This window comes from Epinephelus moara, chromosome 3 (assembly GCF_006386435.1).
Source record: "Epinephelus moara isolate mb chromosome 3, YSFRI_EMoa_1.0, whole genome shotgun sequence".
Taxonomy (NCBI): Eukaryota; Metazoa; Chordata; class Actinopteri; order Perciformes; family Serranidae; genus Epinephelus; species Epinephelus moara.
The window spans coordinates 14,286,135-14,313,267 of record NC_065508.1 but is presented as its reverse complement, the minus strand read 5'-3'; the positions used below and the strand labels follow the sequence as shown (position 1 = coordinate 14,313,267).

The window sequence follows — 27,133 nt, the reverse complement described above, 5'->3', positions numbered from 1 at the left end:
CACTAATCGACCAGCTGACAGATCACTAGAGGCAACCTGCTAGCACGGCTACAAACACAAAGCCTCTTGGATGTCCTCTTGGACAAGAAAGTAAGACAGACTGAGAGCAAAAAGACTTACTGATGAAAGAAGTCTCTCCCAGGTATCCTCTCCGCCTGAGCACTACCTCCAGGAACTTGTCCTCCTCGTCCACCACGTAGTACTCTTTCTCCAGAGAGATCCAGGACCAGTCCAGACGGAACTGCTGTCCTTTGAGCTTGTTCCCACCTGGACAAAATATATGAGAACATATTTTGTTAGTCCTGATTGTGAACAGTTTTTTGTTTCATGAAAATAAAGTCCCTCATACTTACTTGAATGGCCAAATTTGTTGCTTTAAAAAAAAAGTGTGCATTAATAGAGTGCTCCAGGATTGACGTTTTTCTGAAGTTACCATTGTATTGGTTCCCTCGTCAAAAAGCCCATGGAATTTTCCATTGCATTTTGGATTACTGCAGAAAATAAGCTCTATAAATTAAATAATCTTCATAAATTAACACAACTTTATGATTATTGAAACCTAAATGCAATCGCCAGAAGTAAAAATGTTAGGCTATAAATAAACAACACTACGGTCACATGATTTAATGTCACCACTACAACAAGCCACCTTGACCTTGGACCTTGTTTCAACCAAAAACTCATTCAGAAAAACCCAATGAATTTGAGACGAGGGAAACACTAGTGCTAAAATGCTAAATCATTTCCAGGTTTTATGACCCATTCCTGGGGCACTCTATAACTCTATAGCAGCAAACAATCACACTCCCTCTGTGTGTGTTGTGATCCAAGCTTCTCTGTTTGTTGTTGTGGTAGACGGTCAGGCCACGTGTGCATGTGAGTGCATATGAGTCCCTGTGTGTGTTCCGTTTGCTATTTAATTGTTGCCGCTTTGTACTGCGCTCATTTGGCAGTTATAACGCTGTCCGGTGTCATGGAAGTGTAACGCTCACCCTCTGGTTCACCTCCACGTTAACACTGTTAGTTCTGTCAGCACCGTTGCCACTGTTAGCACTGTCTGCACTGTATGCACTGATAGCTGCTAGCCACCGGCTCTGCCACCTCCATGTTGAAAGTCATGTGCAGACAATCCTAGCTCAGACTCTCAATCACAGATATGCTCTGAGTGTCGCATACAGCTCCGTTACATAACCCTTTGGAAGTGTTAACACACTGTCACTGTGGAAATACAGTATGTGTTGGGGTGCGTCTGTGCCTATTTAACAACCAGATGCTGAGTTCAATATTCTGTAAAAACTGGAAAGGAAACTATGAGGGGGAAATTCTGTGACCCAAGGGGGCAATTACCGTAAAACTGTAATGAAGAAGAAGTGTTTTAATTATATTCAATGCGCAGTCCAAATGTTCACAACACATCTGCTGCAGAATATTTACAGATTCATAAAAAATGAAACTACACAATTTTGTACCTTTATCTATCCAACAGTCTTTTCATGCACTCTATAATTAAATTGAGAATTTCAACTTGTTAAACAGTGTTTTCTTCCCGCTAGTGCACATCATCCTGGGGATTTGAAGCATGCCAGCCAATCTGTGTTGTTATGGATTAGTGTGCAGAGTAAATGGTCATATTAGTGCTAGGCTAATAGAACTACTCAATAGCTGCCACTTCAACAAGCAGACAGGAAGGATGCTGCTTTGTGTAGCTAATTTACCCACCTGCAAGGGAAAGGGATTGAGTTCTGCGATAATGAAAGGAAATAATGAGATAGCATTGTAAAACTTGAATAAAAGAAGTGGAGGTGGGAAGGTTTTCTTTTTTTTTTCTCTGCTTTTGTGTGTGTTAAACAATGAATAAGTATGCAAGGTATTCCTGTGAGTGCTAAACTAAATGCCTAAGTGTGTGTGTGTTTTACTGACAAAAGGAAATACAGAGGTGGAGGACTGTTTGCGCAAACGTAATGTGTAGGCTGTCGGAAAGGAAATCTCATTTGGCTCTATTGAGGACAATTTCAAAGCTGTTTGTTCTTTCAAGTGATTTATGCCTCTTAAATGCTGGAGCAGTAAGGTTGTTAAAAGCACAGGCAGCCCAGCGTGTCACCTCCATCACTGTAGAGGTCATAAAGAAAGCAGGGCAGCATAGTTACTCAAACCTCATCGTGCAAAAAAGGTGGTGCTACTCTGTTACTAATCCTGCACTCTGACTCGCTGATAACAAATAAAACAAGAGTATTTCTGTACCCCGATCAATAAGATATCATAAATAGAACCATAAAGCATGGAGATGATACCCTGTGCAACTAAGTGCATATACAGGTTCAGCTCTCTGTTGGATTATATCTCTAACATAGTATGCCGACGTGGTGCTAAAACGCAGCAGAGGTGAAAAGTTCAACACTTTCTGGCTTGGCAGACATTGCAACAACATGCTGAGGTGAGGACACAGCTAATATAATCAGAGCTCATGTATCCTCCAAAAAGCCTGTGGGCCAAGTTCAGGCTCACTTAGCGGTCGCAAATACAAAATCACACACACACACACACACGCAAACACACACAACTTTTCAGTCCCAACTTCACTGCAACCTTCACTTTCATCCCAGATCCCTGATAGTAAATGCAGCATAAGCTGCCTAAGATCTTAGTGCGTTTGTGTTTGTGTTTGTGTGTGTGTTCCAGTCCTTCTGTGTGACATCCCACTGAAGGTAAAGAGCTGTGCGCAGCCAATAGGGATCTGAGTCAGAGGGCTTCAGATTGTCTCATTCCTCCAGCCTTTCGGAAGGGATAAAAGACCTCTCACATGTGCTGACCGTACAAAAAAGCAGCTTTGAAATCATCCTCAATAGAGCTAAATTCACTTTACACCCCCTTTCAAAGGCTTTCCTAACAAAAAACTCACCATGAGGGTTGTTTTGAACCAATTAGGGATCATAGTTTCTGCACAGAAAATTTCAAGGATCAGGGCACTCTGAGAAATCTGCAGAGAAAAACTTTGATGCTTCAGTTTGATGCTGCCTTGTGATGTAGGATCTACTTTACAGAATAATCACTGTCAGCAGAAGAGACCATTTTATAGTCACAAAGGGGCTTGTCACCATATATGTTCAGTGCTGTGAGTGAACATGAGGATGCCGCATGTCATCCACACCATTATATCTTGTTAGGGTCCACATGGTCTGTAAGAGTAGAGACTCAACTCCTGTCTAAGATACAGAGTTGAGTCGGTAAAGTCTGAACAATGCAGTCAAGCAAGCTTCGATTTTCTGCCTCTTTTAGCTCATTGTTTTGGTGTTTGGCCCAAAACTCACCTCATGACTCAGTCTTAATGCTCTCATTTACGTCACTTGCCAAGGAGCAAGCTGAGCAATATATTTCCCAGAAGTTAGTGGAGACCTAACCAGAGCAATAAGGGAAGTGAGTATTGGAATATTCCTCAGGTGACCAGAAAAGCAACTCTAAGTGAATGCTAATGTTGCAGCTTGCATGCTGTTTTTAAAGTTTTCTAAAACTTTTCAAAATATCCCCTTGGGTAGCTCTAACAGAGACACTTTGGTGCACAACCAAAATTAAATGCTGCAGTGCAATTACCGATCAAACAAAATGCACTGCAGGCTCCTAAAAACAAAACGGAGGAAGTGGCACCTCTATTTGCTTTTAAATAAAAGTTATTTTTTGTACAAAGAGAATCAGAGCAAGCTCTCCTATCACAGTAAGCCTCACAGATTTTCTCAATCAAACCTTTTCTTTTCAGAGATACTATGTATATCCTTGACCCCAAGCAGAAACTGTACGTGAAGGTACAATCATTTGCTCAAAAGCACATCAAAGCAAGTGCTACTGACCTACTTGTGGCTATGAAGTCAAGAGACGTGAGTGTTAAAGCCAAAGTGGAGCTAAAGTTATTTTTGGCTTTGTAAATAAGAGTCTGATGTGATTCTGACTTGAGCAAAAGTCATGTATAAGATTTGAGACAAACTGATCTGGGTGAATCAGTTTGTGTCATGATCCTGGGTTTATATTATGGACTTCCTGTTTTATTTTGTAGATTCTCTCCTCATGTGTCGTGTCTAGTTTTACTTCCTGTCTTTGTGTGCTTTCCCGCCTGTTTTCTGTCACACCTGTCTCGTTAGTCCTTCCCTGTTCCCAGAGTCTTCCCTTCACATCTTTTCTGTATTAGTTTTGTTTGCTCCACCCTTGCTGATAGCCAATCTCCAGTTCCCTCCTTTTGCCCATGTCCTCCTACTCCAGAGGGGTATTCCAGAAAGCGGGTTTAGTGAAAACTCTTAGGGGCTGTCCACACCAACGCAGGTATTTATAAAACCATGACTCTTTGCTCACGGTTTGGCCTTTCATCCACACGTAACCGCAGTTTTGGGCCCCTGCAACCGGAGTTATTTGTAACCGGAGTCCAGGGTGAACTTTTTGGAAAAGTCCGGTGTCAGCAGTCATGTGTGGACAGGATAACCACAGTTATTCTGTCTTGTCTCCATTGTATGATGTCACAGTGTGCGACGTAAACAGAAAACAGCTGTGTTATTACCCGATCCAGTGTGTGCGAGAGACGATTTGAGGATGGACCTAAACAAAATACTGCTGCTATTTAGCAGCATATCAGCACTTTGTGGCTGTATCATACAACTAACGCTACTCAACCACATCCAGCAACAGAGGCGCAAGAGTGTGCTATTACGGAGACTGCTCCTGCTGCATAATAGTACGCTTGTTGTTGTTTTTCCAGTAATGACGTTTTACTGCCTTCTGATTGGCTACAATGGCCTTACAGTTAGGAGTTAAATCGCCACCTACTGCTTTGGCATGTGTATTACATTGCTTGATAGTGGAATTTGCGGTGTCATGTGGACGGAGGTATTTTTACACCGCTCGTATGGATGCAGATTTTTTAAAAACTGGAGGCCAAAAAAGTTCGGTTTTAAAAATACCCGTGAAACTGGAGGCCAAAAAAGTTCGGTTTTAAAAATACCCGTGCTCGTGTGGACTAGGCCTTAGTGAAAACTCTGAGTATGTTAACCCTGAAATGAGGGAAACTCTGGGATTTCAGTTCCAGAAAGAGAGATAAGTCAAACTCTGAGTCAATCACCACAATCACTCTGTGAACCTAAGCTTGCTGGCAGGTTTTCTTTAAGAAACCCTGAGTTCACCCTGTCTCCTCCCTACTGCCGAGCCTGAAGCAAGCTGGCAGACAGACATGGGTTGTCTGTATGTAGGAAATCTGATCGATATCGAGGCAGAATTAATTCAAAATGCCTGATGCTGGGAGAGGATCTTCAGACCCCGTTTAGATGTGCTGTCATTCCCCAATGAATATCTGTTGAACTGTACCGTTTTTCCATTAGGCTCAATCATTTACCGGCCACACATATCAAATCTGACACACCACGGACGTGCACTCTCATCAGAGCAAATGTTGTGCATCGCGCTACGTTTTTTTGTGAACGGTAGCTTTTTATATGATATTAGTGGCCTACAGTACATAATGACATAGCCACTGAATGAATTTAAGCTACTTTGTTTAATAAATCAAATATGAATAAAACTAAAGAAAGGTACAGGGGGGTGCTTATTGGGCATGATAGTTTATAAAGGATTCAAATTTCAAATATGTCATCAACCATCTATATGTGTTTAAAATAGTTGCTGAAATTAGCAAGGCTTCTTTTTAAATATTTTTGGGGGGGCATTTTGCCTTAAATTGACAGGACAGTTAAGCATGAAAGGGGGAGAGAGACAAAGGGAGTGACATGCAGCAAGGTGCCACAGGCCGGAGTCAAACCCGGGCCACTGCGGCAAAAGCCACATATATGTGATGCCTGCTCTATCCACTAAGGCAGCATCCTGTCAAAGAGGATCCTGCTTGCTAAATTTCATATGCCGCCTCTCTCTCCTTGGCAGCTTCAGCGGTGTTGTTGATCGCTTTTTCTCTCCGGTTGTCATGATGAATCGAGGTATCAGGGCTCCACTGATGATGGCTTTTTATTGTGGTTGTGCACTTGCTTAACTCAAGGTGTACCTACTCAGAGTTGATTGAACTAATTCAAATCAGCTGTTCTGGAACCAGATACTCAGAGTTTCCCAGCTCAGGGTAAGTCAGCTCAGGATTAGACTCAGAGTTTGTTGAACCTCCTACTTGGAATACCCCTCAGCTGTGTCTCGTTCTTGTGATTGGTTTTCTGTGTATATATACCTGTGTGTTTCCTTTTGTTCTTTGTTAGTTCGTCTGTGGGCATTTCTGTATTCTTGCCTGTGTTCATCCTGTGCTCGTCCGTGTGTTCTTGATGTTGTCCATGCTCCGTATCCTGCCTGATGTCTTGTGTTTGGATTTTTTTTTACCTGAGTTCATCGTATTTTTCTGGGTTGGTTTTCAGTTTAGTTTTTTTTTTCTGCTTTCATTTGGACTTTCAGTAACCTGCTGTATCTGGATGTTTTTTATGGGCTGTATTAAAGCTCGCTTTTCGCTAACCTCGACTGGCCTGTTAGTCTGCATTTGGGTGCCCCTTGAACTGACACGAGACAGTTTGTGAGCAAACGGACAAGACAGAGTTTACACAAAAAAATGTGTTACAGATAATGATTCTCATACTGTATAACAGCCTAGCAAGAACTAGGCTTTTCTTGGCATGTAGCAGAAACTACCATTATAACACCAACCAACCTCATCACTATTATGACCACTTTACTGGTATTTGTAGCTCTGCTATTTTGTAGGTTATTGTATGCAATAGTATTCTTCAATATCATGATCACTTGTCTATGTAGTCCAATATCATTTTGTCGATCATGTGCAATCCTACTTCTAATTGCATATCATATTTGATATAACATTGATTATCACGTCTGTTTTTTTCCACCATTGTGGTTCGTTTTTGTTAACTCTCAAACTCTTTTAGGCACTGGTTTTGCTTAATTTTGCTGGGTGGTGGTGGTGGTGGTGGGGGGGGGAATTGAAAGCCAACCCCAGATTCCCCAGACATTTGTCTGCGATTTCCTTGGCTTTCTCTTGGATGCATACTACTTACAGTCTGACACCTGATTGTTACGTTTTCATACAGTCCCAACCTTACCCATGCACTGTGCCCAGGAATGGCCCAACCACAACAACAACAACAACAAAAGTCCAAGTGGACGTTGATGCCAAATTTGAAGAAGTTCCCTTAAGGGTTTCTTGGAAACAGCATTAATGAGAATGAGACAAATGAGGCCACAGTGACCTTGACCTTTGACGTTTGACCACCACAATTAAATCTGTTCATTGCTGAGTCAAAGTGGATGTTTTTGCCAAACCTGAAAACTTAATGTCTCCAGCCAAGGCTATCACCGGAACAGAGGAATAATAAGAAAATACAGGCAGAGGGCAGAGTCTCTGCAGATAAATGCACCACCGCACACTTCTAGTGGGTCATAAGTGAGGACTGAGAGGGATTACTTTGTATCACAAAAATCCTGCATAGTGTTCCTTTTAATAGCATCAACTTCAAACATATTGCACAGCCACACAATTATTTTCCTTCTTGGCATGATAAAGAAATAGGACTGAAATCTTCAGGCGATAAATACATTATACAGTCTGTCAATAGCCACCCATTGCACACAGCAAATATGGATAGAGCACTCATTCTGCAACCTGACAGCGACTGCAATTTCAAAATTGCCACATTAAATCTTCAGGTCAGATGCTTTTTGAAATTCCAACAGAGACTCACAGTTGTCCAATAAACATAACTCCCATTTATGTGGAGTACACACACTTAAAGGTGGAACTATCATTCACAAGTTTTGGGGATGTGTGAAGCAAGTGTAAATGTGTGTGTGTGTGTGTGTGTGTGTATGTGTGGTAGTGAAGTGTGTGTGGTAGTGAAATATGAAGAGAGAATGCCTATTCTGTATGAGGTCACCTCTCTTTGTGGTGGACTGTAGTGTTTTTGATAAAAGAGACTGCTGGAGCATGTACCGTCACAGCCAACGCTGTTAAAATGACATTTTTTTTTTTATCTGACTTTATTTTTTGATCGAAAACAAATGAGAGATTAAAGGCTTCGTTTCAGTCCTAAAAAATCAGGGCTGTCTTCACTTTCTTGAGTTTCAACTGTCTGTGTATGTGTGTGCATGTCTGAGACTTCACACCCCAAATCAAAGGAAATGTTTCACAGCGAGGCGATGCCGTCTGCTGCTCAGTACATTTATTCTGCTGCTGGCGGTGGTGCCCTTCCTTCACTGTTACGTCTCCATCTGCCTTCTGTACTTCTTTGTATACGAGTCCCCAACTCCCAGTGCAACTGGCAACCAACAAACCCGATGATCTCTCTCTCACCATGGAAAACTTTTGAGAAACATTGGACTAGGGAGTAATCGCTAAATCTGCTATTTATTCAGTTGGCAACAAGTTCCTTTTTACAAAGCATGTAGCATGTGAAGTGCTGTGACACTCTGCTAAAATAGACTAGCAGCAGTATTCTTGTAGTAATAGGAGCCCACGCACCATCCATCTGACAGGAGTACCTCTCTACATAAATTGTGATGGTTGAGAAAAATACAAATATCTCACTCCCCCTCAGGATGTTTCAATACCTTTTAGTTTATCCTGACAGATGTGTGGCAGTCACTGTACAAACATTGGAAGGCTTGGCATGTGTGCAACTAGTGGCAAAGAGGATCATAAAGTTTGTGATGGGTTCTGTACTCAGCTGTTTCTTCTACAAGGAGCATGTGTGTGTGTGTGTGTGTGTGTGTGTGTGTGTGTGTGTCCGTGCGTATATCAGACTGAAATCAGGCCATTTTACAGGTCTTTTAGCAGCCATTAGTGTCTGCGTGTGTGTGTGTGCGTATTTCATGTGTGTATCCCACTACATTTACACTTTGCCCAAGGCATTCAGCATGATAGCGGAAACCTCCTGAGGTGTGGTGAGATATCAGTAGGCTGACCAGGAATTCGTGGCCCTGGGCAAACACAAGTATTTAAAATGCTGCTCAACTCGAGGGCGAGTTGAAACCAATGTGTGTGAGCTCTCTTTGTTGTTAATTTACCAGGATCAAGTGCATTTTGACTGTCTGGACTGCCGCTTTACATGTATGTAGGTAATTACTTCCACTAGCCACTGCGTTTGATCAATCACTTCACAGGGCGTCAAGCCAAACCAAATGGAAGGACGAATGTGGTGTATTATACACTGTATACGTGATTGTGCATGTGTGTGTGCCTTTAGGCAACACAGGAAGTGAAGGGCACGTACATAACCCCCCCCCTCAGCCACCTTAAGAGATAAAAGTTGCATGCAACAGAATAATGTTTCCTCCCTAAATTCAATAGCCATCAGGCATGACTGTGCTGCTGAAACACCTTAAGCGACCCTGCACATGAAACCATGAGAAACTGACATCTGGGGAAGAGAATCCTCATCCCTTTGAAGTTCTTGTGATACACTTAATAACCGTGAGGTTTTTCACTGATGTCTACAAAGACAGCCGTATACGACCCTGGGCGTAGCTTAAAGGGAAAAGGCTTGGGGACAAAGAAATGGATGCTTCCTTGAGGTGTATGTGTGCGTCTGCAGTTGTGCATGCGTGTGCACACACACACACACACACACACACACGCACACACACGCCTGTAAACGCCTGTACGTCTGTGTGTGTGTGCGTGCTGTCTGTCAGACGAATGATAACTCCTAAAAGCACTTGCTCTGCAGGATTTTTTTCGTGCTCATCACAGAGGCACAACTCCAGCACGCCTATCGCTCCAGCTTCAGCACAAGTCTCCCCATGCCACCAATATAATATTTAACAGAAGGATGAGTTTAATGTATCTCAGGACGGTTACTGGCACTCCTGAGAGCAAACTGTGTCTAAGCACGGAGATGATAAACTAGCTACTGAAATCTCTGGTTACTCCTTCCCCCTTATTTTCTCCCTCTGCTCTCATTTCCCTGCTTTATCCCCTCCAACTCCTTAAAACCAAATTTTACTTTGCCAGAAAATGTTCCTTTTTACATCAGTGGCTTTCTAAGTGTTTACTTTGAGATATATGGTTTTTATTAGAGGGGGTTTCATAATACAAAAAAGAAGGCAGAGTTCACAACAGCTCCGTAGCATTGTGTATTTTTCTACTGCAACATGAACAGAAAAATGCATCACTTTACATTGTTATGGTCACATGACTCAGATATAAATTAGAGGTCTATTAAGATAGATTAAAAATGATATAGCAGGAAAGAAAGACAATGAGGATGACTTACGAAGGCCATAAAGAGATTTTATGTGAGCTGAATTGTAACTTTCCTACTGTTTGTATAGAGAAAATCATGCGCCGTACAAGGAGGAGGAAGGACAGGGTGAAAATTAGATTTAAAAAAGTGCTTAAAAAATTGTGTGAAAAAAAAGGTAACAGAAAAACTAAAGATCAGAAAAAAGAATGTGGATAATTGGGAGCAATGCGTTCTTATAGCCAAAAATGTAAATCAGAACATTTCAGTAGCAAAACAAATGTTTAAAAGATCCATTTTTTTTTTGTTTATTCTTAAGATTAGAGGGTGTTTGGTCATGCTCGTGTGTTTACATGTCAAGCGTCGGCTGTCAAGCGCAGAGGAGATACAGAATCAAAGATCATTAACATGATGAAAAATCTCCTCAACAAGTCTCACACTCTCATCTCGGCGCTCTAATGAGATGCAGATCATCGCGAGCGACATTCACAACTGCAGAATGTGCTGTAAGCCTACAACAGAGAGATCCATCAGCGCCGGCGCTGACAGACAAACACGGCAGGCGGGTGCAGACAGCAGGAAAAGACAGCGAGGGTGTGACAGTAAAACCGAATCCTGATGCCTGAGACAGAGTCGACAGTCGGCACAATAAACCGCAGCGTGCTTTGCGATTAAACTCAGCGAGACAGGAGGGCAAAATATTAAGACTGTACCTCGAGAGAAAAAAGAGGACATTGATAGGCGGCGAGACAGACAAAAATAACACTAAAGAATGAAATATATAATGAACATGGGTGCTGAGCGGTGTAAAAGAATGGAAAATGAATAAAACACATCCAACAAGATCTAAGACTGACAGTGTGAGAAGGGAGAGATGAAGAGGATAAAGATAGGAGAGTTTGGCCCCTTGGAGAAGTGAGTGACAGTAAATTCCTGAATGCAGACAGATAAAGAGAATCCTCTCCTAAAGCCAGGGGACGTGTTAGTGTGTGTATGTGTGTCTGTGTGTGTCAGTCTGTGCTGCATGCTGATGTATTACCTTGTAATTCTGCCTTGATCAGTAAACTTTGCTGGACAGCTTGACAACAACAAAAAAGGTCAAGGGATTAACCTCCATTTGTGGCCGTGGTGACAGTCACTTTAAGCTTGTGATTGTTTGTTTTTAGGTTCTTTCAAATCACCTTCCAAAGCAGGTGAGATGTATTAAAAGAGGATCAGGTAAAGTTATAGTACAATGAGTTTCAACTTTAAAGACAGCTCCTTCAATTTCAAGAAATTCCAGGGAATCCAGCAATCTAAAACCGGATTATCCCATTTACATTCATTGGATGGCTTCAAACGTCTCAGCCAAGACATAATCAAACTCTGTGAGTCATTCTGCTATTGAGTTAAAGCGTTCCAAAGATATTATAGAAGCTGTTTTAAAATTGACTCATTTATTTCCTTTTCAGCGACTGGTTTCTTTCATCCATTAGAAAAGAAAGTCTGCGTGCTTATAAATAATTTGCCGCGCTTATCATTCAACACAGAAGAGGGCAACATGAGGAGGTCATTTTATCTGAAGTGCTGGTACTGCTTTTATTGGGGGGGGAGAAAAAAGAAAAAAAGCCTATCCACGCCCAATCACACATCCCGCACAAACAAAAGTGACGATAAAGAACTGGTGTCCTTGCAGTGAAGTCTGGGGTGATGATTCGTCTTCTAACACTAACAAGGAAAAAGTCACACACCATTTGTATTCTTAAATCCAAGAGGGATTTGTGAAGACCAAAAAATGTATGTAACGTGTACTGTGTGCAGTGAGACATGGATAAAACAGGGATACAGAAGCAACAGGGGGTGTTTTAAAGAGGATATATTGTAACTCTAGATAAAGGGGTGGTATGTCGGGGTTGCTCATGTGCAAGGAACGCTGAGGACGGGATAAAAGGCTTCTATTGTAACAATCAACCTCGTTTGCAGTGGGAGGAGAGACATATAGAACAGACAGATGAGCAGGGGAGGTTGAGACGAAACCCGCTGGTCTGATTCAGCAGGTACTTTCTTCTCAGAAAAGATCTTTCTGTGTGCAAATACATAAAAAATCTCTTGCGTTGGAACTACATGAAAATGACTTATTTCTATGATATATTGCTTTTTTTAACTAGCAGGGAGCAGAGAGCTTTGGTTTTTGATATCTCAGATATATCAAAACGTGGAGAAATAAAGCCAAAACTATCTGCTGGAGTTCAGTGTGAAAATCTGTGCTTTTGTGATGTTAATAAACTGACCTTTTTAAGTAGAGAAATACAAGTTTTGTGCTTTAACTTATCATTATGACTGCACAATGTATTGACGACAGGAGTATGACACCATCAGGTTTTAGAGTATCTCCCTACAAGCCTTGTTTTCACTGTCTTCACTGGGTACGATCTCACGGTACAAAGGAGGTGCATCAGCTACTAAGCCACCAAAACAGGAAGTGGACAGCACTTTTGTTTCGCCAGGAGCTATCCATGGGACTCCCTTAATTTTAACTCGGGGCATCCTGCATCAAATAAAGCGAGTTCTCAGTTTGCATTGAGTCGTCTCCTCACTTTTTGGATAAGCTGGCTAAACCATACCCAAAAAGTTGTTTGTTAACCTAATCTTTGCCTTAAAACCAAGAATAAATCTGCAGGACACCCTACGCCCAACAGTAACCTCAAGCAGATCCAGATTTATGAAGATACACTTAGATTTTTGCTCTTTATTGCTGGCACATCCCTGCAGATTTTCACATGACTTTTACCTGACTGCTGATAAATTCTCAAATTGACGCACACAGCTAAACTAAAATATATTGACATTTAGATGGATTGAATTATGGCCAACAACAAAAATCATGGGGGCGGGGACACAGCTATTAACAACGATTATGATAATTGCTGGGTTGTTTAAGTAGCTAACACTCTGCTGCTCTGGCTTTTCAAAACAGAGGATTTGCTTATCTTTGTTTCATATGTTTATGTGACAGAAAACAGAACATGGTCATGACATGAGATTTATCAATTAGGCAGTCATCAAAGTTGCAGACCTAGTTTGTGTGAAAGCATTTTGAAAGTATTTTGTCTTCATCATTGTTGAATTAACCTCATTATTATAATTTGTGGGGGTTTTTTCCCGCTGCTCCATCATGACTGCCATCTGAACATCCCAAGGCCAAAGAGAAGCCTGGGAAACAAGCTTTGTTGCAACCCATTACAGTTAACTACAGTGATCCCAGCGGGTCTTAACCTGTGACAGAAGGTGCTTCCTGCCACTCTTCCCCTGTATATGAGCCTGTAATAGGGCCACATAATTACCAGTGGCTGCCTCGGAGCTCTGCCCAGCTCAGACGCCCAGGGCTCTCATTACCCACAATGCTGCCTGGGCTCTTAAATATCAAACACCTCTTTGTGCTGGAGGCCAGAGCGCCCCTTAGCCTACGGCTACCCCTCTGTGCTTTGCTGTGCATGCATGTGTGGGATTAGTTGCGTGAGTGTGTGCCAGCACACATCTGTTTTTTTATCACATGTATATATAGGTGTTACATTAATGTCATGTTACACATAATGCTCACTTCCTGTGAAACAGAGGCTTGTAAACATGGAGGAGTTGATTCGGGGGATTGTGGGAGGGAGGAAGACACTGAGAGGGATGTTTTGCACTTTATTGTACCTGCTGCTGTGATTCACTGTAGTGCTGCCTTTTGACACTGCGTCAACAGTGTTTTCTTTCTTTTCTTTTTTGTCTTTAAACCTGTCTTTGCAAAGTCTATATTCTGAAACCTGCAACACCAACTCTCTTGAGAGGGAAGGACGCTTAAGTGGATCCAGTAAAAGTATGGACTGATAATATAAACTCATGTACTTCCTTTTAAAAGCTGTGGGCCTTTTTATTCAAACCAGACTGTTGCCGAGAGCAGACACAGAGAGTGAAAAAAAAAAGAACTTTACAGGAGCATGGACAATCAATTAGCCAATGTTTCTCCTTTCATGTGCATAAAGGAACTGTTATTCTTCTACACATTAGCACTTTCCTCTAAGTGCATAAGCACCACAGTATAAAGTCTAAGGCTAATTCACAAAACAATCAGTTCATGTTTTCAGACAAAAACTGTGCAATACATAAGTTTCTTCTTGTATAATGTGGAGAGCACATTTAACTTTTAGATGTCGTTAAGACGTACAGGAGTTTTAAACTGGGATGGTATGTCCCATTCAAATACAGAATTCACCTCGCCCTGGTGATGTGCAAAATAGCCTATAAAGTTATTCATGATCTTTGCGTATCAAATCGACACTTTATGACACGTATTGTCGTCCTGTGATTCACTGAGAAGCGCTGTGTTATTTAGCTGAGCACCTGAATGTGAATCGGTGAATTTCTCTGCAAAGTCCATTAAATCAAATGCCTCAGTGATGGGAGGCTTACGGGTCTCTACATCAGTTGTTCTGAGAGTGCTAAGTCTTTAATACAATACTGTCATATCTCATCCTACAGATGGAAAATGAGCACGCTGAGAGACATAGGCGTCTTTTGCAACTTGTTCACAATGCATTCTGTAGCATAAAACAACCTCGTCTCTTCTTTTTATCGTACATTTAAGGGAGAATTGCACCAAAAACACGGGCGGTGTATGTGCAAATGAGCACTTTTCACACAAAACAGTAGGTGCACAATTGCACACGTACAGTAAGGGTGTGGTGGAGCCGAGAAAATGTAATTAACCACTTGCTCAGTCCAAAAGTAAGAAAGGAAAAGAGAGCTGAAGCCAGTGACAACTAAACCCACAAACCCACGTGATCTGACTGCTTCAAAACACAAGTGTGGACTGGGAGTTGTGGCTCCGTGGTCATGACACTTAAACCTAAACCACATTGTGAGAGTTTTATAGTTGCATTTATTGTGTGCTTTATTCTTTTAATATATAATCTAGACATTAAATGTGTTACTTTTTATGTGATGTGCTTGTTTGCATTGCTTTACAAACCTTTCTATGAATATATGTAATCATTATTGGTTATGGTGGCCCCCCAAGGACAAAACACATAGGAAAACATGCGTTTCTAACAAGACTAAGACAGCCAACCTTTTGTGTATGTTTGGGTATTTATCCCACTTGTTTGTGCTTCCAGTCTTGTTTGTGTAGCCCTTATTAATTTGAAGTGCATTCCCCTTAATATTTATGCTTTCCTCTCTTTTTTTCAGCCCACTGATACACCTGATCTCAGAAAAATGCAGCCACTTCTCAGGCTCTCCTTCACTCGCAGAAATTTCCTACATTCTCAGTCACTGATTGCTTAATTAGCCGCTGCCTTGGTAAATGGACTCTAATTTCATGCACATTGCAAGCCAACTTAAAGAACGAAAATGCAGAGAAATTAGAGGCCATTTCATGTGCATGAATCAGAAAGTGAATGACGGCCATAATGCATCTCAAATTAGTCACAACAGAGGATTTTACACATGAAAATTAAAGCGTGTTGTTAATTTCTTCGCTCTATGTATGAGGGTCGTCCTAACCCTCTGGAAAACAATTAAAGGGCACCTATTATGCTCATTTTTTTTGGGTTCACACTTGTATTTTTACCACAACATGTTTACATGCTTTAACGGTCAAAAAACACTTTCTATTTTTCATACCGCTTGTGCTGGAACACCTGTATTCACCCTCTTTCTGAAACACTCCATTTTAGCACCTGTCTCTTTCAGCCTCCCTCTCGAAAAACCTCTTCTGTATCTCTTCTGTATTTCTGCGTCTCGCACAAACTTCTTTCCCGAGCGTGTTTCGCCATGTCCCATCCTGCTGTGCTGCCACTGGCTAAAACCCAACCTGTACATGCGGTGATTGGTTAGTACTCTTCAGGTCAATGCACTGACTGTTAGTACCAGCCAGTCACAGCACAGGAGGGTGAGACCTGGCTGAACGCTTGGGAAAAGCTGGCATATCGGCACTGTTATTGCAGCCAGGAAATTACTGTAATTGAGTATAGCGGTACAAATAAAATCTTCCAAACCAGTTTTTGCAACCAAACATGGAATTTAATAAAAAAAATTGGGGAGAAATTAAAAACATCAACAATGTTTTCCTGATGTTAGCATGTAACTATATAGGCCAGTGCTTCTCAAGTGGTCAGGGGGTCCAGATTTCTCCTTAGTCATTAGTTCAAGGTCCACCCATTTTAATGTATTCAGCATCATACTTGTGTTTGGCCGTGTCCTCAAGCTAGTTTGCTGTCTCTGTTAAGTAGCTGTCAGTTAGTTACTTATTCTACAGCAGGAAACGGCACTTCAAAATAAAAGCTCTGTGCTGGAAATTCACTGTACTTCAAAATAAAGTGTATTTTTTACAAACTTCACACGGTCCTGAGTCACTTGCGGTCAATTCAAAATGGACTTGCTACCCACTTTTGGACCACTACCCACCAGCTGGGAACCACTGATATATACTGTCCCTGGAACAGATAGTATTCTGAACAGTCTGAAGCCTGAGGTTTTGCACACAGGAATTACTTTTACATATGTTTACCTCATTATCTGAAAATTTGGCCATATCTAATATGAACATCCGAACATCTGTGTAACATTATATATATGACAGAAAATAAGGAAAAGAATATCACTTCCCCTTTAAAATACTGACATAAGCACAGTTTAGACTGAACAACTCGGTGCTTCTTTATGTTGATCTAAAATATTTATTGTGTAGCTTGTATTTTCAACACATTTTGCTCAAGAGTCTCTCTATGCCGGGAAAAAAGCCCTGATAAATCAGCCTTGGCTCAGGATAGAAAATAAAATAATACCACTTGACATATCCTGCAGTCATATTCACAAATTACACAGGCAGTCGCATTAAATCATGAAAGTGTGAAAGTGATGTGTGTTAATCTCGGCACCTCAAAAATTACTTTGCTATCTTTGATGAACCTGTGAGCCTCATCAGTTCCCCAGTAAGTTAATACGATGTAGCATCATTTGCAGTGTACAGTTACAGACAAAGGAGCCTCCGACGGCCTACGCAGATTTATCAAAGATTGATATTCTGACCCACAGCTGCACTGCTGCTCTGAATGGCAGATTTCTTTATAGGCAAACCCTGAATCAAATGAAGTCAGTGCAAATATCAGTCGCCTCATGCATCTCGAGCTGATAGAGAAAAGGCTTCCATTTAGCCTCGTGATTATGAGCGAAAACAACTGAAAATATCCAAATATTCTTTACTGATGTGTTTGTAAAAATCTGCCAGGAACAATTTACAAAATTAAACTCGCTGTGAGCTGGAATATGATTAACTGCGAGTCTCCGAACCCTGACAACTGTAGAAACTCTGAGAGAAGAGGAGTGTTACGGAGTCACCAAAAGAAAGTCTAAAGGTTAGAGAGATCATACTATACCCAAAAGTGACAGGTTTGATCTTCACCTGAGCCAATTTGTATCTATCAACATTTCTTTGAAATGTCATTCTGCTACACATTCAGGACCTTTCTGCTCATACAGCGTTAAGTCTATGTGGTTAAAATGAAATAAAAAGGTGAAATCTTACCGTTATCCTCAACGGAGAAATGGAAGACATCAGACGTAGCATTTTCTTCGTTCCGTAACACATAGCAGATGTTCAGGTCGTTGATATCGGCTGTAAAAGAAAAATAACTTTAGTTTTTTAGCACCAGGTGATAAAACAGGTGTGAAACTCAACACTGGAAGAACCACAAAAAAAATTAATTTGTGCAAATATGACAGAACTTTGTCACCCTCAAAACCAACAAAGAACAACAAACAAAAAACGGGAAAAGACAAGCAAACATCAACAAATGGTTTAATGTAATTAATGACATGCAAATGAAGGCAAGTACTTTGCATTTTAAACTGCAGGGTTACACTGTCGTTTCAATGTGAAATGAGGCATGATGAGAAGTTTAACCTTGCTCCAACTTAAAGCAAGGTGATGGCTAAATTGCAAACTGTATGTTGAGAATTGCCCTTGTCGAGATTAAAAATATATATTTATGAAACAATTTGCATTTTAAGATTAAAAACAAAAAAAAACCTCTGCTCGACGTTTCACGCTGGCTGCACAGAAAAAGCCTCAAACACACTTTGAAGTTGTATTATGGCTTTATGGCTCGTTCAAACACTCTCTCTGTCGAATAATTGTTCAAAGATGGAAGCTGTCCTGCTTCAGCACCATATCAGCTACAATAACAGCAGGTCTCTAGTATCACACTGATTCTGTTCCTTATCAGCAGCACTCAGCATGAACAATTTTCTACCAGAGGAAGCATTCTCAAAGTCATGCATCCGTAATCCAGGACGATAAGGCCGCAACCTCAAATCCGAGACAGCTCGAGCTAAACCAACAGAAAAACGTTTAAATCCTGAACCTGCCAGCTCTCTGTGTCAACAGCCCCGAAAAAACCAGGTGACAGTGGATCTTTTAATGACAGACGAGGGTAAGAATGTTAAGAGCAGGATTGCAATGGGTGCCTACACTTCCACAGCTGTTTTCCTAGCTTTTCTCTGAATTACAGGGTTTCTGTCTGCCCTTTTTCCCCCTCCATCATTCTCCTGAAATGTCTATTACAGTGCAGGAAAAATCATCAAGACCGTGAAAGGGCTTGGCCTCTGCGAACCACCACCTTCAATAATAGATTTCAGAGGAAGGAGGTTCATAAAAGTATAAACCCCTGACTCCTGGCTGGGACGCATCTTAAACCTCTTCGGAGGCCTACTGTCATTACTGCGTCTCCTTCCTCCCTTCAAACAAGGAGACACGGACAAGAAACGCATAACTATGTTACATTTATACATTATATCCTGATTTTTTCAAGAGTACTGTTTCAGATTAGTCTTCGTCTTTTCACATTGGCGCGTATCGATGTGATCGTAGAGGAAAGGCGGCAAGAAAAGGTTGCTCTCTGGAGTGTGTGACACAGCCTTGAACCCCAGGACCTTGCAGATGTAAAAGTCAACACTGTGAACCAGGGGCACATTGTTCATCAAATATTTAAAGAGAAGGCCTCGTGGGATGTGCCCTGGAAATGGGAAGAGTAAATAAAGAGCGAGGGATTGTCTCTTTCACCTGACTGATTCCTCTGACGAGCGTGTTTGCTCTCTCTCACTCACTCTCACGCCCCTTGCCTCATTCTTTATTTCTCTCATGCCAGCTACACCTCCCCCTTCATCCCCCCTGCCTCCTTTGCGCTCTCTTCCACTTTACTTGCTCTCTCTGCCCCCTCTTCTGCCCCTTTGCCTCTCTTTCTCGCCGCTCTCTTGTCTCATCTGTGTCCTTTTTTTTTTTTTTTTTTTTCAAAGACTGCAGCCGCGCAGTGGCTGTCAGAAGTGTCCGTCTCTTGCACACTGAAGAGCTCTCTCTTCACTCAGTGTTCTCATCCCCTGTCTGTGCTTACACCAAGCTGTGGCACAAGCAGGTGAATTTTCTTACTTGTTCGTATAATTGCCTCAGCGTGACATGAAATACTGCATTGATTGCATTGCTTTAAACCTCAATCAGCAGCTCTGCTTGCATTATCAATAAACAGACATGAACACATGGAGAAACGTGTACAAATTCATAGCTCAAGTGGCATCTGGCTCTATCCGCTGATGTATAGAAATGTATTTTTGCCAAGAGGGTTCAAGTTTCCGTATGAATTTTTAAGACGCACAAATTGCAACAAATTGCCTCAAATTCGAACTGACCTGGTCAAACCGCGAGAATGTGCCGCAACTCAAATGCCATGCTGTCACTGAAAGATCTGCCCTGACCTTTTCACATGATCCTTCTGCTTCTGTCCTGCTTCATTTAACAAACCACTGTAGAGAACATCAGATGTGAACATTTCCCCGGAGATGCAGAAATAATAAATTATTCATCCCTAAGCGTCTACAAGACATTTGCGCGAAACATCAGCCTCTAACTTTGGTCTGCTAATTATGATTTGATGAGGAAGGCACATCTAAATCAGGCCCACAAATTAACTATTGAAATTCCCAAGCCTGCACTTGTCACACATATGAATAATTATTACTCCATAAATTAAAATCTTTGGTAGGCAGTGTGAGACATTAATCAAAACTTACAGACTTGCAGGGATTTTTGACTTTAACATGTCCTCTCTGAAGTTCAGTCCCACACCAGTCACACATCAATAGCTAGAGGATTATCATTATTTGATTACAAAAAATGATGATTAAAATCACTTCAATTTGCCACATAAGCACAGTAATAACACTGATTAAAGATGTCTGATAAGGGAGAGGCATTTTTGCATGTCAGATTGTCAATGATGTTATTTTGCCAGCTACTAATAATTTATAATAATTTAATGTTACATGAGAGATGGGATTATGCAATTTTGTTTACCAGAACTGACAATTACATTTTGAAATCCATTTCTTTCTGCAGTCCACCATCACTCAACCACTGAACAGCACTTAACAAAATCACTGTCATTTGATTGTGCCATTCACATGCAATATTCATGCAAAGGTCATACATTATAATGTCAGTGGGTGTTTGTTTACCTTGACTAAATGTGTTGATGGAGTTGTTTCCCTGTCCCAGGTTGACGATGTAACCGTGTTTGGGCTGCGTGGTGATGTGGAACACCAGTGAGGCCGGGCTGCTGTCTCTGTCCTCTGCCCTCAGCACTTTGGAGCTGATGGGGAACCCCAGGTGACCCGTGGCCAAGACCTTCAAAGCGGGGGCACCTTTGTTCACTACGATCTGGGGGACGCCGTTGTCCATTGCCAAAATGGTGATCTTCATAGTCTGAGGGTGGCGAGTCTCGAACACAGTGTCAGGGAAAACGTAAAAGTCAGTGTGTGTGCCGTCGGTGACTGTAAAGGAGAAGGAGTCCTCTGATGATTCAGTTCCATCGTGTTTGTAGCTGATGAGGTTTTCATTGAGGTCTTGTTTGGTGAAGCTGGTGACGGGCACCGATTGATTGTAGAGGAGTTTACCGTGAACAGGCAGCTGGGTAACAGTGAATTTCAGCAGCTTCTCAGCTGTGTCCTGGTCCTCTGCGGTCAGCTCAAATGGTGTAATCAGCTTAATTTGGCCCTCTGTGACAACTAAACTGTTTACAGTGACAACAGGTTTCTTATTATCAACATCCACAATGGAGACTCTGAACGTTCTGAAAATAGGATTGTAGCCGTCGGTGACTTCAAACTCAAAGCTGTCCATTTTCACCTCATCGTCTGAGGTGTGAATGTAGTAAATCTTACTGCCAGCCAGCTGGAGCTGAGTGAAAGACACAATGGGCATCCCAGGAGTGTCTGTACACTCCAGATGGCCTCTGACAGGGGCCCTCGTGATGGTGAAGACTAAATTCTCATCAGGGCTGTTGAGGTCAGTGGTGCTCAGAAGATCTGTGGTCAAAGTCACTCTGCCGCCTTCTCTCAAAGACACGCCTTTACTGACCACATCAGGGAACACCATGTCAATACTGCCCACAGTGATGTAGAAGTAGCGATCAATTAGTGGGTTCAATCCATCTGTGACGTCAAATTTAACTAAGTCTCGGATGCCCTCCTGACCGTTGTGTGTGTAAAGAATAAGCCCTGCATCGATTTCAGCTTGTGTAAAATTCATACCTAGCGTGATGTTCTCAAGAGACCCAGGTGAGATTTTCCTCTGAAGGAGACCCTGACCAGGCCCGAACCTTATGATGTATGTGAGCGTGCTGTCATCTGAATCTAAATCTGTTGCTTTGAGAACTTTGTTGTTGATCTCTTTGGTCTCCCCAATTTCCACCTCCAGGCCATCGTTAATGAGCATTCTAGGGGTCTCGTCGTCAACAGCGATGATCATAACCAAGGCTGTTTTCTGCACAGAGTACTTTCCATCAGTCAGAGTGACATCAAAGCTGTCCTCTGTTGTCTCTGAGTCATCGTGCTCATAAATAATGCTCGATGCCTCCCTAATCTGCTCTAAAGTAAAATTAGTCACCAAAACTGAGCCTGTGGACAGCTGGTTCAAAATGGCCCCGTGTTTGGGAGGTTTGGAAATGATGAACATCAGCTCCTCAGGTGGGATATCAGCATCGGCCCCGTTCAGAATTGGAGTGTCGATTACGATGTTCATCCCCTCCATCACAACTATCTCCCTCAAATAAATCTCCGGCTTTTCATCATTTGCTGGGATTATGACGATTGGGAAGAAATGGTTCTCTGAGAAATTGATGCCATCAGAGCACCTGAATGTGAACCGATCTTCCACTGGCTCCACTCCTTTGTGAATGCTCTGCACATAGTAGATATTCCTTTCCCTGATGTCTCTGATGGTAAAAGCACTGATAGGTGTTCCTGACCTGGACTTTTCTGAGCCTGGGGCGGGTGAAATATTTTCCACATAGCCAGCTGTGGGCTGGACGATGATGGTGCAAAGGATATCATCCGTTGGAGTGTCATTATCATCAGCGCTCAAGTGCTGAGGGCCGATGGCATATTTCTCCCCTTCAATGACACTGAATTGAATCCCAACTCCAACCTCAGGGGCCTGGCTGTCAACAGGAAGAATAGTAACACGAATTTGTACTCCGTTGACCTTATTGCCACCCACTGTCCAATCATCGGACATGTCTGTGAGAGTCAAATTGAAGCCGTCCTGCTGAGAGGACAGACCTACCTCACCACCGGTGTGTGCATACACAACCACACCATTAATGATATCAGCTTGTGTAAACCTAGTAGCAGGCACTCCTTTAACCAATATTTCACCCATAACTGGGGGATCTTCCACGATAAAGGTCAGCTGGAGGTCATCTGTGTCATCATCATGGCCTTGAATGACGTTAGTTGTGATTTCCGTGGCTCCGTTCTCCAGCACATCCATATGAGAGCCGATTGTTCCCGGAGGCAGGCTGACAGTTGGCGTTTCATCATCGACAGGCTTTACATTAACTTTGACCGTCACGGTTACAATATGAATCCCATCACTGACATCCAGCTGAAATTCATCACTCATCGTCTCCTCCCCACCATGAATGTATGATATCTTCCCCTCTGGGATATCCTCAAGTCTGAAAACTCCTTTTCTCTCTAGATCAGTGAATGCAACCTGGACCTGGCCGTGTTTAGGGGGCTGGCTTAGAGTAAAGGTGATCTGTTCGCTCCCTGTGTCGAGGTCTGTGGCGTCGAGCTCAGCGAGACTGATGATGTGCATGCCGCGTTCATACACAGTAAAGCCTGTGTTTGTAATCTGGGGGGGTTTGTTGTTGACGGGCTGGAGGTAGATTGTGAAAGCTCCTTCGACGTTGTTCCCAGCCGTGTCTTCGACAGTGTAACGAAACTGCACAACGTGAGCTGTTATTCCGAGCTCAACATCCGGAGGGTCGTAGGAGATCTTATGATGGTTAATTTGCGCTTGTGTGAACTCAGTGACTTCAGTGTCCAGGCTGTCTGTCAGAACCAAAGCACCAAACAAAACTGGGTTATTTTCATCTGTGTCTACTGGGGGCTGGATAACTGTATATTTGAGGTCTCGGTCCTCAGAGTCCAAATCAGTGTAGCGCAGAACTTCTTTGCTAAAGTGAGTGAGCTTGTACTCCTGAACGGTCATCTGCAGGGTGGTGCCTGGGAAAAGCTCAGGGGGTACGTCATCTATGGGTAAAACTCGGATTATAAATGCACTCTCTCCTGACTCATTAGGGGGGTCATTGTCATCCTGAACTGTGAACACAAACTGATCCATTATAGTGTCTGTGTTGTGAGGGCCTGTGTGCTTGTAAAACAGCTTCCCGTCAGTGATGTCTTTCTGAAGCCACTCTGTCACCTCCTTCTCATACACTTCATCCTCGGCGTTGAACTTCCAAGAGGAGGGGTCCTCGGGGGCATCCGACTGCCTTAAGAGCACTGTGCCAATAGTAGAAAAGGGAGGGACAATGGTGAATTTAATAGTTGAGTCCTCAGAGTCAATATCTGCTGCGCTGAGCATGAGGGGAGATATAGACATCATTTGGTTTTTGAACAGCACCAGGCCGGTGTTGGCATTTATAATCGGCGGCTCGTCATCAGTGGGAACGATCGTGATGGGGAAAAGGAACTCTACTTCATTTGTTCCATCTGACATCTTGAAGACAATGTTGTCGCTGTATGTGTCGCTTCCATCGTGCTGGTACACAATAACCCCTGTTGTAAGGTCAGCAGGTGTGAAGAGCTTCCTGTGAGAGCCCAGCGCCATCAGGTCCCCGTGACGCAGCCCATCCACCACTGTGATGGTGACAGCATCCAGGTTGTCTTCATCGCTGATCTCCAAGTTGTGGGCGCTGAAGAGAGGCCGAGACTGGCCCTCGTACAGCAGCTGGCCCGTGTTCCGTGTCACAACAGGGGCCATAGAGTTCATCGGCTTCACAACTATCATAAAAGCAAAGGGGTCTGAGACGGCCCCGTCTGTGTCTACCACCTCAAACTCGAGCTGAAAAATCCTCTCAGTGTCTGAGTCCAGGGAGGGGGGCTTGTAAGCTATTTTCAGTTCACGCAAGTCTCTCTGGTAAAAAGACGTGATGGGGAGGTTTCTGTCATCAGTGCTGACTATGTAGCCTTCCTCGTAAGATAAGGGAGAGGTGATGTTGAAAATAAGCTCATCTGGGTCTGACTCTGCATCTTCAGCAGCGAGCATGTCAGGGGTGAGGGCGGTCATAACAAACTGGCTGATCTCCATCATCATCATAGACACAAAGCTGGGTTTGGGGGGAGTGTTTTCTTCTCCCTCTTTGATGCGAATCATAAGATGGAAATACTCCTGTTTCACTAGGTTGCCTTCTTTATCATGCAGCTCCACAACCATGGGAACATAGTCCCTGTTGGGAGACTTGCGGTCAAACGTGTGCTCATAGCGGATGTCAGCTTGTGTGAATTCATCACAGTCCATCATTTTGGAAAGTTTCCCCCCATCTATGAGTCTTCCATATCTTGGCAGCGAGCTGCCGCTTGACAGGGATGTCACCTCGCATTTGTGAGAGTCTCTGTCATAAGTGAACTCTAAAATCCTCTTATCAATAGGGTTGCTGGTGGTTTTGAGATTATCAACAGTGAGAGGCATGTTTTTGGTGAGTAACTCTAGCTGCGTAAAAACTACTTCCACCTCCATCATAAACGGGATAATAACGGTTTCGGTTTGCGCATCATACCTGAGCTGCAGCCTCACTCTGTCTTTAGCCGGACTTCTCGACCCGTAGTGGGAGTATGTCACATCATTCGGACCAAAATCACACGGAAACTTTTTGGGAGAGAGATGCCCCGGTCTCTGTGAGAGCGGATCGTTATCCAGCACGGTGATGCTGCACCGGTCTCCCGGCTGCGTCTGAATCACCAAATCATTGATGGGGTCGATGAAGACGGATCTCCCGAAAGGCACGCGTATTCCGTTGTTGGCCACCAAGATAGCATCTTCTGACAGTTCAGATCTGAGCGCGTAAAATAATCCAGAGCTGTCGGGCTGCGCCAAGACGATACCTGTTACTGAAACACACAGGAGAAGTCTATGGAACAACATCGTGGCGGCGGATGTGATCCAAACCATCCGTGGAAAAAAGTCGCTCTGCGGAGATGATGCTCAAAGCGCTATGTCTTTACTCGAAAAGATAAAAATCCGCAAAGTGTTAGGAGTCGGCTGGATGTCTACACGGTGACTCCCGTGTGTCTATCCGTCCGGACCCTCGACATAGTCAGCGAGAATAGCGCGCAGGAGTTTTAACTTCAGATACTTGAGAGGCTGCGTAAAAGCGCTGCCGCCCATCTCTGCACATATTGGAGCATTTTGAAGGCTTGTAACCTCAGCTTCGTCGCCAATGGGCAACACGGCTGACATTCACAGAGCTGGGGCGGGGACTAGAGGATGAGCTGAATTACACAGATTCATTACCTATAGTGCAATTACTGAGTTTCTTCTTTCAGGATCTTTGCAAGATGTAACAGTGGTGTTAAAAGATAATATTGCCCCGAGGAAAGATAGTCTGTTTAAGCATGGCTCATGAGTAGCAGATCATATAATCATTTCATCTGTGGACATTCAGACAAAGTGATGAAATTGGAAGAAATGTCAAAATTGTAACTCAGAGGGCTGCAGATATTGTTAATGTTTTCCATGCTGTGTCAGACAGAGAGTTCAATAACTGATAACAATGATGGAATCATTCTAAAAATGCAAACTAAACATTTTTAACAAAACAAACATTTGTTTGTCCAAATATCATTTTTACATCTTCAGAAAACAAAGACCAGGGGCATTCTTCTGTTGGGGCATCTATGACAGACCCCACCTAACTGCAAAGTCCTGTGTTGAAGTGTGATTGTACATCAATGCTGCATGTCATCTGTCTCTCCAAACCCGTCTGTCAAACTATTTAATAAACCCCTTAAAAACTCATTTACACAGATCCAGTGACTGACAATTTTGCACATACTGATATTCCTTAAACTCTTAATCTCAACCCTAATTTCAAATTTTACGGAAAACTTGAAAAAATCGGTGGGGGAAAAAAAACAATACAGCAAATTATCAATCTTAGAAATACAAACTAAACTTTAGGTAGCCTACTAGAAAAAAAATGCAATGCAAAAAAAATGGTGAGATGAACAGACTGAAAACTTTATCTTATTAGGTAAAACAGATGTCGACAGAGTTTTTCATTGGGGACATAATTTAGAGTTGAGAAAAGGTCATAAATCGCAATATATCGCTATACATTTCATTGCAATACTCAGCATATCATAGCATATTTAAAATGTCAGTATCACAATAATATCATATTGTGGATCCTCTGGTGATTCCTACCCCTAATAAATGAATGGATGGAACGGAAATAAAGGGACACTGTCATTACTCTGCTCATTGTCGGCTTATTAGTCCTCACTGCTGTTCTTCCTCAGTTGCTCTAACCTCACACTTCCTGCAGCAAGTATATGTG

The 27,133-nt window shown here is 42.6% G+C and overlaps 1 protein-coding gene across 2 annotated transcripts in view; it reads right to left on the bottom strand.

Moving 5' to 3' along the window:
• LOC126387380 (FRAS1-related extracellular matrix protein 2-like) overlaps nucleotides 1–25,906 on the bottom strand; it is a 75,469-nt gene extending 49,563 nt beyond the window's left edge. For both annotated transcript variants that reach the window (XM_050039910.1, XM_050039918.1), the window contains exons 1-3: nucleotides 20,745–25,906; nucleotides 17,764–17,853; nucleotides 121–267 (exon numbers count right to left, since the gene is read on the bottom strand). In XM_050039910.1, the coding sequence (XP_049895867.1) occupies nucleotides 121–267; nucleotides 17,764–17,853; nucleotides 20,745–25,746 (5,239 nt within the window). In that variant the 5' untranslated portion in view covers nucleotides 25,747–25,906. The remainder of the gene's footprint in view (nucleotides 1–120; nucleotides 268–17,763; nucleotides 17,854–20,744) is intronic.
• Between the last annotated feature and the right edge of the window lie 1,227 nt (nucleotides 25,907–27,133).